Source organism: Schistocerca americana, chromosome 6 (genome assembly GCF_021461395.2).
Source record: "Schistocerca americana isolate TAMUIC-IGC-003095 chromosome 6, iqSchAmer2.1, whole genome shotgun sequence".
In the NCBI taxonomy this organism is placed as follows: Eukaryota; Metazoa; Arthropoda; class Insecta; order Orthoptera; family Acrididae; genus Schistocerca; species Schistocerca americana.
This window is the reverse complement of record NC_060124.1, coordinates 433,977,166-433,989,522: the sequence shown is the minus strand read 5'-3', so window position 1 is coordinate 433,989,522 and position 12,357 is coordinate 433,977,166. Positions and strand designations below refer to the sequence as shown.

Below are 12,357 nucleotides of genomic sequence, written 5' to 3'. Positions count from 1 at the left end.
GAACTACTTAAACCTAACTAACCTAAGGACATCACACACATCCATGCCCGAGGCAGGATTCGGGCCTACGACCGTAGCAGTCGCGCGGTTCCAGGCGGAAGCGCCTAGAACCGCTCGGCCACTACATACCATAAGGAGTCACACAAAGAATTTTTTTGGATCGCTATGTTTTGATTAGCCTTGCTATACAGGGTGTTACAAAAAGGTACGGCCAAACTTTCAGGAAACATTCCTCACACACAAATAAAGAAAATATGTTATATGGACATGTGTCCAGCAACGCTTAATTTCCATGTTAGATCTCATTTTAGTTTCGTCAGTATGTACTGTACTTCCTCGATTCACCGTAAATTTTCACAATCAACATGTGTGGGCTGACGAGACTTCCCACGCAATTGTGCAGTCACGTCATGAACACAGATTTTCTGTGACCGTTTGCGCAGCCATTGTTGGTGATGTCTTGATTGGGCCCCATGTTCTTCCACCTACGCTCAATGGAGCACGTTATCATGATTTCATACGGGATACTCTACCTGTGCTGCTAGAACATGTGCCTTTACAAGTACGACACAACATGTGGTTCATGCACGATGGAGCTCCTGCACATTTCAGTCGAAGTGTTCGTACGCTTCTCAACAACAGATTCGTTGACCGATGGATTTGTAGAGGCGTACCAATTCCGTGGCCTCCACGCTCTCCTGACCTCAACCCTCTTGACTTTCATTTATGGGGGCATTTGAAAGCTCTTGTCTACGCAACCCCGGTACCAAATGTAGAGACTCTTCGTGCTCGTATTGTGGACGGCTGTGATACAATACGCCATTGTCCAGGGCTGCATCAGCGCATCAGGGATTCCATGCGACGGAGGGTGGATGCATGTATCCTCGCTAACGGAGGACATTTTGAACATTTCCTGTAACAAAGTGTTTGAAGTCACGCTGGTACGTTCTGCTGCTGTGTGTTTCCCTTCCACGATTAATGTGATTTGAAGAGAAGTAATAAAATGAGCTCTAACATGGAAAGTAACTGTTTCCGGACACATGTCCACATAACATATTTTCTTTCTTTGTGTGTGAGGAATGCTTCCTGAAAGTTTGGCCGTACCTTTTTGTAACACCCTGTATACATGCAAGGCAACATACTGACTGCCTGACTCAACATGGTCATCATCATACACAGAAGACCTCGTTTAGTAAGGGATTTATCGAAATTCCACGCTTAAGGGGGATGAAACAGGGGATGAAGGATTTTTTGAAAATATGTCACTATTAATGCAATTTTTAAGCTAGACTTACGAAAATTGGTATTTAGTTACGCGGTCAGAAGTAAACAAACACATGTTTCACCACTAAGGTAGATAAAAAAGTGGATGAAAGTTTATTTGACAACAAATCATTAATAAAGTAATACTAAAACATTTTAAAATTACATCGACGAAAATAAGTATTTCACTTCTCAGTTGGAGAAAAAAGTTCCAGCATTTTTGGAAATTCAACCCCTAATGGGGTGAAATAGTGGGTGAAAGCTTTCTCTTGAAAATAAATCGTTATTAAAGAACTACTAAAGCATTCTTAAAACTACATCTATGAAAATTTGTATTGACTTCAAGGGTAGAAATAAATAAATACGTGTTTCAGTGTTTTTGGAAATTCAACTCCTAAGGGGGTGAAATAGGGGATGAAGAGTTTTATGAATATATTTCATTATGAAAGCAGACTCGCTTTTTGTTAGAAGCACATTCGGAAAAGGCGATGCTTCTATGGCCTCAATTAGTGCGAAAAGTGCAGAACGTGTTGCAATTTGTGAACTAAATCTAAGAAAGCTGTTTAACAGTCACAAATCGGCTTTATCAGAACTGAGTAGAAAAAGACATGGGGCTTTAATACAATTAATTTTTCAGTAGACCTAATACATGTTTATTAAATTATCTTTGTTGTAATTACTACGCAAACTAATAATTATTGGTGACGGAATAGAGAGCATCTTTGAATGTGGTTTCATGTACAGAAATATGCGGTTGAGATGAGAGAATACAGTACCGGATGTAAGACTGGAACCACTTATCCGATTTGTCTGCTTCTCTTTTGAACTCGCTAGATGAAATTAAATTAAACCATTAGGACACTTTAATGATGCAAAGAATGATAGGCATGTAGAGGGACACTAACTCCTTTATAATGTGTAGATTTACAAGTTAGCAATTGCCGTAACAACATACAAATTCGATAAAGAAAAACAAAATAAATTTGTGCACCACAGCCTTGCGATCGAAGCAGCGGGCTCTAAGCTAGTTCTTTTTAAACCGAGCCCGCAGTGTGCACCATAAGATCAAAATAAAAACGGAGACAGATACGATGTGTCTCAACGACAACTGTATTGTGGCAGCACTGTTGTTGACGAGACACAGTGTTCTTGTCCTTGATTTTACTTTCATCCGATGATGGCTACCGTCGAACCGCGTCGTTTGGAACAATTAAGATACTGATCTAGACAAATTCTGTGTTTAAGTGCTAAAGTAATGGCCGAGCTCTGTAAGGATTTCTGATCGTATTTAATAGCATAAGGTGGGTGGGGGGCGGGTGGGGTGGTAATTATATCAGATGCTGGATAGGCTGTCTCCATGTGGCACAATCACAGTCCGGAAATGTCATTTTCCACCATAAGCGAAGCGAATCTGATTACCTGCCTTGCCCTCTGCGTACCCGATTTAGTGCCTTCCACGGTCTTTGGTTTAATTCAGTTCCAGGACTGTTGAGGTTGTAGTTTTGGAACCATTGTTGTATGGGTTAGTTTGTTTCTTTATTCCAGTAACGTGTCCGTTGGTCTCTCGACTTGTAACCGTCGTTTCCAGGTTCAGCCAGACATGGTGACAGTTGTCGGGATTTTAGACGCCTGCGGTTTAGTTGTGAGAGATCTTCATCGAATGGTAAGGCCTGGATCTTCAACGCTTTTTGTTTTTAATTCTCGTAGCAGATCGTCTTCTCTACATATCTCCGGAGATATAGAACACCAAAGCTAATATGTAAGTGTGGATTTGATGGTACTAGAGATCATTCCCGTAGTGTTGTTCAGTTGTCCACCAACAACCGTGGAATTACAACTACTGATCCATACTGGGGCACAATGTTCGGCTAGAGGGTATACTAGAGCAAGCCAATATGTGTGAAGAGGTTCAGCGGTTGCTCCCCAAGCAGTTGCACAAAATGTCTGAATTAACTTATTTCGAGTTCATATATTTTCTGCAGAGTTCTCAGAATGTTTTACGTAGAGGGTCATCAATAATAACGCAACACTTTTTTGTGAAATCAGGCTGGTTTTGTTCAGGATCCCAAACAACATATTATTCCCCGCCTTATTTTTCAACATAATCTCCGTTCAATGCAACAACCTCTTTCCACCTTACTGGGCGACCTGTATGCCCGCATGCTACCACTCTAGTGGTTGACGTCGGAGCCAATGTGTTGCTGCATCAATAACCTCCACGACCGGCCTCTTAAGGCGGGAGCACTTCCGCATGATCCTTCGTTGCTCTTTATGGTCTTCTGTTAGGCAACGAAAAACCCAACAGGTACATGGCTTTGAGTACAAATGGTGGACAAGTGTGTCAGCAGAGACATCCAGTTGAGCAGCGAGGTGTTTGATTGTGATCCGCCGGTCACCTCGAATGACAGTTTCCGCACGTTCCAGCACTGCGGGAGTCACAACTGTATGCGGACGATCGGCACGCGGGAGCTCTAACAAGTTTGCGAGACCTTGTTGTGATTACGACAGACGCCTCAACCAACGGCTCACCGTGCTTTCATTCACAGCCATGTCCCCGTAGATATTCTGCAAATGCCCACGAATATTTTCGATACTCTGTTTCCGCCAAAAGAAACTCAATGACAACACTGTACTTGGAACACACCTCCGTTAGAGACGCCATTTTGAAGGCTACGTAGCTACATGTGGCGCCGACAGCCATTGGAACTTCAAGAAGCGGAAATTTTGGGAACAGAAATTAACCAGAAAAATGTGTTTGGCATTTTACTGAACGCCCCTCGTACGTAATAGTGCGGTCATGACTCATCCACAGATACTTGGGATGTTTAAGATGCAAGCTGCATACATATTCTCACATTTACGAGTTTATCATTAATTATAGTGGAAGTAGGCATACTCACCAGCATGGATGCCCCTGAGGCGCGCGTGCAGCGTGGCGGCGGTGCAGCGGGCCTCTTCCGGGGACCACGACAGCGCCGCTTCCGGAGGCCACAGCGACCGTGGGACCACTCCGTCTGCAACAAGAAAGCACCCAAACTGCACTCGCGGCGCTCACCAAACACGCTCAACATGAACTTCATATCAACTTAACAAATGCGTAGCAGTGGAAAATGTTACTATGCGGTGTAAGAGCCCACGCAATACCTTATTGGGGCTCTGTAATAGGACACTAGATTATGTAAGTGGCCTTCCTAAGTAACGAAGCCCAGTACGTTGTTCTCGATGGCGTAAATAAACGATTTGACGGACAGGGCGGACAGCAATCTGATGACGCTGTGGTGTACAGAAAAGTATCATCGTTGAGCAACTACAGAATGTTACAACATAACTTGGACAAAATTTCTAGTTGGTGAGATGAATAAATACAGGGTGAACTCTACCGATGAAATTATAAAGCTTATTCCACAATATTTTCTGATTATTTTTTTCCCCCACAGCAAAGACCATACAGCCAACAGGTGGTACAAAAGTGCGCTATTGATATAATTCCAATTTACACAATAGAACAATAAAAAGAGAGGGCTGTACAAACATTAGTTCTTAATGTAATATAACAGCACTAAAAGACGAACTCCAGACAGCCAACAGTAGGTAAAACAGTGCCAAGTTACTATCAGTGCAGTTTTAACTATTAACTAATTATAAGATTGTGAAGTACGAAGATAAGTTATTATATAAATTAAAAACAAAGAAGACACAAAATTAGGACCCAGTATTGGAACCGGGCTGTTCCAGAGGAGAATGACGTCCATGGCAACTTACCACTGAAAGATGAATAATGGCGTCGTTTAGAAAGATCTTAATGCAAAGTAAAAAATACGGACGTCCCAGTTTTTAAACCGGGTTGGTTCCATGGGAGGACAAGAGCCACATAGCGTATAGGCCAAAGCCGTCTTTTAAATAGTTCGTGAGTAAATAATGCCTCTATATATAGAAGTGGCGAAGTAAAGCAGTTACAGTTGTACGGAGTTGGTAGCCTCTCTCAACCAGTCTTTTATACAAGATTGCCTGCGTGGCTGAGTAGTTGGTACACCCCAATATGACGTGGTTCAGATCCGTTTCCACCGTTCCGACTGCAGTGTCCAGAGGCGCCGATATGTCAACCGGGATAGCTGGCTAGGTTAACACCCTTTCCAGTCTCATGTGGACGAGGGAGGTCACATGACGTCCACTAAACTTGGCCGAGAAGATACGTTCGGTCGCCGGATGGCCGCTATTACGCGACATTCACAGTTCCAGTCGTGGTAAGCAGCTTTCTTAACCGTCGACTTGAAATCCGTACAAGGAATGGGTGTTGGGTGGAACTGTCCATCAGTAATGTTCCTTTTAGTAAAGTGGTCAAAAGTTTGATTATGTAGAATACCTTGACCCTTATTTATCCAAAGCAAGCGGATGTCAATGCCCAATGTGGTATCACTTATCGGTACCACCTCGTGGGTGCCATAGCAGCGGAATTGAAAGTTTCCATTTTGACGCCAACAGCAGTCGCGCGCGATCTGGCGGACCCAATGGTGCGCGCCCGAGCCATGCCTGCAGAGGCTCTGAACAAGGAGCGCCCTGTGCGCCGCAATATAAGACGGCCGGCAGCAGCCACTCAGCCCACTTGCTCTTGTAGCCTATGTACTACGACACCATCGTTCGTGCTTAGTACAGGGAGCATCACCAATAGGAAGATAAGGTGAAATTCCTCCCTGCTATGCTCCACAAAAGCGGTTCCGCAGGATGCCTTAGATCCAACATCAACAACACAAGAAAATGTCATAGTGAGGTACGCCGACAACAGGGTGTCGCATATAGTTGACAAAAAATGCAACATGTTGTTGTTGTTGTGGTCTTCAGTACAGAGACTGGTTTGATGCAGCTCTCCATGCTACTCTATCCTGTGCAACCTTCTTCATCTCCCAGTACCTACTGCAACCTACATCCTTCTGGATCTATTTAGTGTATTCATCTCTTGGTCTTCCTCTACTATTTTTACCCTCTACTATGCCCCCCCCCCCCCTTGATGCCTTAGAATATGTCCTACCAACCGATCCCTTCTTCTAGTCAAGTTGTGCCACAAATTTCTCTTCTCCCCAACTCTGTTCAATACCTCCTTATTAGTTACGTGATCTACCCATCTAATCTTCAGCATTCTTCTGTAGAACCACATCTGGAAAGCTTCTATTCTCTTCTTGTCTGAACTATTTATCGTCCACGTTTTACTTCCATACATGGCTACAGTCCATACAAATACTTTCAGAAACGACTTCCTGACATTTAAATCTACACTCGATGTTAACAAATTTCTCTTCTTCAGAAACGCTTTCCTTGCTATTGCCAGTCTACATTATATATCCTCTCTACTTCGACCATCGTAAGTTACTTGGCCCCCCAAATAGCAATACTCATTTACTACTTGAAGTGTCTCATTTCCTAATCTAATTCCCGCAGCATCACCCGATTTAATTCGACTACATTCCATTATCTTCGTTTTGCTTTTGTTGATGTTCATCCTATATCCTCTTTTCAAGACACTGTCCATTCCGTTCAGCTGCTCTTCCAGGTCCTTTGCTGTCTCTGACAGAATTACAATGTCATCGGCGAACTTCAAAGTTTTTATTCCTTCTCCATGGATTTTAATTCCTACTCCGAATTTTTCTTTTGTTTCCTTTACTGCTTGCTCAATATACAGATTGAATAACATCCGGGAGAGGCTACAACCCCGTCTCACTCCCTTCCCAACCGCTGCTTCCCTTTCATGCCCCTCGACTCTTATAACTGCCATCTGGTTTCTGTACAAATTGTAAATAGCCTTTCGCTCCCTTTATTTTACCCCTGCACCCTTCAGAATATGAAAGAGAGTATTCCAGTCGACATTGTCAAAAGCTTTCTCTAAGTCTACAAATGCTAGAAACGTAGGTTTGCCTTTCCTTAATCTAGCTTCTAAGATAAGTCGTAGGGTCAAGTATTGCCTCACGTGTTCCAACATGTCTACGGAATCCAAACTGATCTTCCCCGAGGTCGGCTTCTACCAATTTTTCCATTCATCTGTAAAGAGTTCGTGTTAGTATTTTGCAGCCGTGGCTTATTAAACTTATAGTTCGGCAATTTTCACATCTGTCAGCACCTGCTTTCTTTGGGATTGGAATTAATATATTATTCTTGAAGTCTGAGGGTATTTCATCTGTCTCATACATCTTGCTCACCAGATGGGAGAGTTTTGTCATGGTTGGCTCTCCCAAGTCTATCAGTAGTTCTAATGGAATGTTGTCTACTCCCGGGGCCTTGTTTCGACTCAGGTCTTTCAGTGCTCTGTCAAACTCTTCACGCAGTATCGTACCTCCCATTTCATCTTCTTCTACCTCCTCTTCCATTTCCATAATACTGTCCTCAAGAACATCGCCCTTGTATAGACCCTCTATATACTCCTTCCACCTTTCTGCTTTCCTTTCTTTGGTTAGAACAGGGTTTGCATCTGAGCTCTTGATATTAAGGCAAGCGGTTCTTTTTTCTCCGAAGGTCTCTTTGGATTTCCTGTTGGCAGTATCTATCTTACCCCTAGTGATACATGTATTTCGAACTAAATGTGCTAGCAACGTGAGCAAAAGCATGGTTTAAGAGTACCAAGCTTGTGTAGCAGCTATGGCATCTCACTGCCGGAACAGTAAGACGGCATAAGTGGCGTCGCGGCGCAGCTGGGTCTGGGCAGTAACTGGCCTGTACCTCGCCCCCCTGGCGGCGCCGATGTCTCCGGCTGAGGGACCGGCAGGCGGCAGCCGGCAGTTACCGGCCGTCATCTGTTGCCGCCGTGTTGATGTCATTTATCAGGCGGCGGCCAGGCGCCGGCATTATTACTTGTCGCCCGGACGCCGACCATTTCCAGTTTACGACACGCCGGACCTCGCTGAAATACTGCCGCATGCGGACCCCATGCCCGCGCGGTAGGAGGGATCAATAAGGGCTCTCGAGTTAAAATACAGCCTCCTGCGGCCATCCGTACATTCGCACCCGCCCCAGGCGAGAAGGGGCCGTGCGCAGGACGCGCTGGTATAGTGCTGAATACCGCTGCAGTATGTGGGTCTCCATAAAACCTGCAGACGGAGTAAAGTCAAATGAGCGAAAGACGCGCTGTTGTATTCGGAGGGTAGGACGGGTAACGCATCGCAGGTGTTGAGTTCGTTTAGTTAACCCAGCCTTTTTTCTGCTGATCAGTGATCTCTATTGTTTCTTGGTATTTCGATTTAAAAATACTACACCAAAATAGGTAGTTACTTAGGTGGTAGAAAAATGTTGTTTTAAGACTCTTTCAGTATATGTTGGTTACCTGAACTAGATGGCAACTTTTATAACAAACTACCGTCGTTACGAGACGCTACCCATGATCAGTCGTAAACGGTGATAACAATAAAATTAGACAAAAAGGATTGAGATATTCTGGGAGAGCACGGAGTGAGGAGGAAAATACAGAAGGTTGGGTTATTAGCTGGGTGAGTAAGACGAGAAGGATGAGAAAGGAGGATCAACAGCGGGAGGAGGAGGAGAATGAGCAACGAGAAAAGGATGAGGAACCACAAGGAGGAGGAGGAATAAGAGGAGGAGGAATAAGAGGAGGAGGATGAAAAACAAATGGAGTATCACAATCACAAGGAGTATCAGGAACCAGAGGAGATGGATGAGGAGATGGAGGCGCAGACAGAGGAGGAGGACATGGAGGAAGAGGAGATGGAGTAGGATGAGGAACAAGAGGAAGAGGATGAGGAAAAGAGGAGTATCAAGGACACAAGGAGGATGACGAACAAGAGGAGGATGAGGAGGAGGAGGAGGAGGAGGAGGAGGAGGAGGTGAAGAGGTTTGAGAGAAAGCAAGGAGGGCGCTACTGGAGTGTAACTTCTGTATTTGAATGCATCACAATTACAATTTCGCAAATACGTCTTTTTCATCACATGTGGTTTCGGCTACTAAACCATTAAGACTAAACGAGTCTTGTTGTGAAAGCATCACTGCCTAGGGCACACTGATGGAATGGTAATAAGTAGCCTATTTTGTTAAACGCTTACCAAGTGTAGCTGGAACTGGATGGAACGAAAAATTATTTATGCAACTGGAGCTGTACTTTATTGAGAGTGTTAATAGTGTAGCGTTTACCCTGTGATCTGTACGGAGAAAATGCTCAATAAAATAATAAAACTCCTGTGTTGTCTAACCTCGAGAACACAGCAAACTTGATTTTTCCTATAACGCCAACACCGAATTCAGAATTCTGCAACGTGTCTAGTGTTTATTTGTATAATATTCTTTACATTAACAAGTTACTTACCTTTCAATACATGTGTTCAGAAAACTTATTACATACACACAGTCTTTAAAATGTTATCACACTGAATCCCTTGACGATAGAACGGAAATTCACTAAATAAGGTGATACCTCACAGGAAGGGAAAGTGATTTTAGATGACATCAGAAACTCATATTCTTGAGTATCCAGTAACACTGTCTCCCTGCAGTCCTGTTCACTGCATGAGGACTGTGGTGTCACCGCCAGACACCACACTTGCAAGGTGGTAGCCTTTAAATCGGCCGCGGTCCGTTAGTATACGTCGGACCCGCGTGTCACCACTATCAGTGATTGCAGACCGAGCGCCGCCACACGGCAGGTCTAGAAAGACTTCCTAGTACTCGCCCCAGTTGTACAACCGACTTTGCTAGCGATGGTTCACTGACAAAATACGTTCTCATTTGCCGAGACGATAATTAGCATAGCCTTCAGCTACGTCATTTGCTACGACCTAGCAAGGCGCCATTATCAGTTGCTATTGATATTGTGAAGAATGTACAGACAAGAGCTACGTTCAACATTAATGGATTAAAGTTAAGTATTTTACCAGCTACCACCTTTTTTTCTAAGTTATAATTTCCTTGTCCTGTTCCAGACCTCACGCCAGCCTGCGTGAGCTTAAACGCGTGCCTTTTGGCTTCCTCTCAATTTAGTTGGTTGGTCTCCTGCCAATCCACAACAAGGACTGACGTCGATTCAGACATGAAATCGTAATTTAGATTAACACAGCCTCGTGCATAGCGAGAATCTTGTTTAAACAAATAAGGGTCGTATGCTGCTGCATCCACTGGTAGAAATGCAGTCGGCGACGCATGCTACGAATGCACAGCCGTACTAACATGAAGTACATGATTGCAATACCATTCCATGCTGTAGAGCAAAGGGAAAGGTAGAAATGACTGGAGAGGGGGGGGAGGGGGGGTGACGATGGCGGTGGGGGTGAAGGGGCCGAGGGACAGACGAAGCTAGGCGTGTTTTTGTTCAAATTTCTGCTTTGTATTACTCATTTACTGATTGTTACTTTTCAAGCATTGTACATAATCGACGGTGATCAACCGGATAACATTTTCGCTATCGCGCCAGAATTGTTAGAACTTGTAGTGAAAGACTGGAATTTATACAATCTAGGCATACTGCCTCAGGGAAACACAATAACCATCTCGTGTGTTTCTTAATTACACATTTCACCTCAGGTCACAAAAATGATATCTGGATAGTGTCTTGAAAGGAGCATATAAGATGCACATCAACAAAAGCAAAACAAGGATAATGGAATGTAGTCGAATTAAGTCGGGTGATGCTGAGGGAATTAGATTAGGAAATGAGACACTTAAAGTAGCAAGGGTGTTCTGCTATTTCGGGAGCAAAATAACTGATGATGGTCGAAGTAGAGAGGATATAAAATGTAGACTGGCAATGGCAAGGAAAGCGTTTCTGAAGAAGAAAAATTTGTTATCGAGTATAGGTTTAAGTGTCAGGAAGTCGTTTCTGAAAGTATTTGTATGGAGTGTAGCCATGTATGGAAGTGAAACGTGGACGATAGATAGTTTGGACAAGAAGAGAATAGAAGCTTTCGAAATGTGGTGCTACAGAAGAACGCTGAAGATTAGATGGGTAGATCACATAACTAATGAGGAAGTATTGAATAGGATTGGGGAGAAGAGAAGTTTGTGGCACAACTTGAGTAGAAGAAGGGATCGGTTGGAAGGACATGTTCTGAGGCATCAAGGGATCACCAGTTTAGTATTGGAGGGCAGCGTGGAGGGTAAAAATCGTAGAGGGAGACCATTTATCTGAAAATAAAGAAAAACGGAATGGTGAAAAACAAGAAAACTAAATAACATAATTCTATGCAAAAACCTACGCTATGTGATCGAAAGTATCCGCACACCTGGCTGAAAATGACTTTTAAAGTTCGTGGCGCCCTCCATCAATAATGCTGGAATTAAGTATGGTGTTGGCCCACCCTTAGCGTTCATGACAGCTTCCACTATTGCAGGCATACGTTCAGTCAGGTGCTGGAAGGTTTGTTGGGGAATGGCAGCCCATTCTTCACGGAGTGCTGCACTGAAGAGAGGCATCAATGTCGGTTGGTGAGGCCTGGCACGAATTCGGCGTTCCAAAACATCCCAAAGGTGTTCTATAGGATTCAGCTGAGGACTCTGTGCAGGCCAGTCCATTTCAGGGATGTTACTGTCTTATAACCACTTCGCCACAGGCCGTGCATTAGGAACAGCTGCTCGACCGCGACCACGTTGTAAGATGCAATCGCCATCCCCGAATTGCTCTTCAACAGGGGGAAGCAAACAAAGCGCTTCGAACATCAGTGTAGGATTGTGCTGTGATGGTGCCACGCAAAACAACAAGGGTTGCATGAAAAGCACGACCACACCATAACACCACCGCCTCCGAATTTTACTGTTGGCACTACACACGCTGGCAGATGACGTTCACCAGGCACTCGCCATACCCACACCCTGCCATCGGATCGGCACATTGTGTACCGTGATTCGTCACTCCACTGTTCAATTTATCCTATGTTTGCGCTCCTTACACCAAGCGAGGCGTCGTTTGGCATTTACCGGTGTGATGTGTGGCTTATGAGCAGGCGCTCGAGCATGAAATCCAAGTTTTCTCACCTCCCAAATCAAATGGCTCTGAGCGCCATGGGACTTAATATCTGAGGGCAGCAGAACTTAGAACTACTTAAACCTAACTAACTTAAGGACATCACACATATCCATGCCCGAGGCAGGATTCCAACCTGCGACCGTAGC

General features: G+C 44.2%; 1 protein-coding gene across 1 annotated transcript in view; it reads right to left on the bottom strand.

Moving 5' to 3' along the window:
- LOC124620190 (homeobox protein Hox-A3-like) overlaps nt 1-12,357 on the bottom strand; it is a 554,484-nt gene that overhangs the window by 111,963 nt on the left and 430,164 nt on the right. Inside the window, exon 4 of the mRNA XM_047146859.1 lies at nt 4,164-4,277. Coding sequence (XP_047002815.1) covers nt 4,164-4,277 — 114 coding nt within the window. The remainder of the gene's footprint in view (nt 1-4,163; nt 4,278-12,357) is intronic.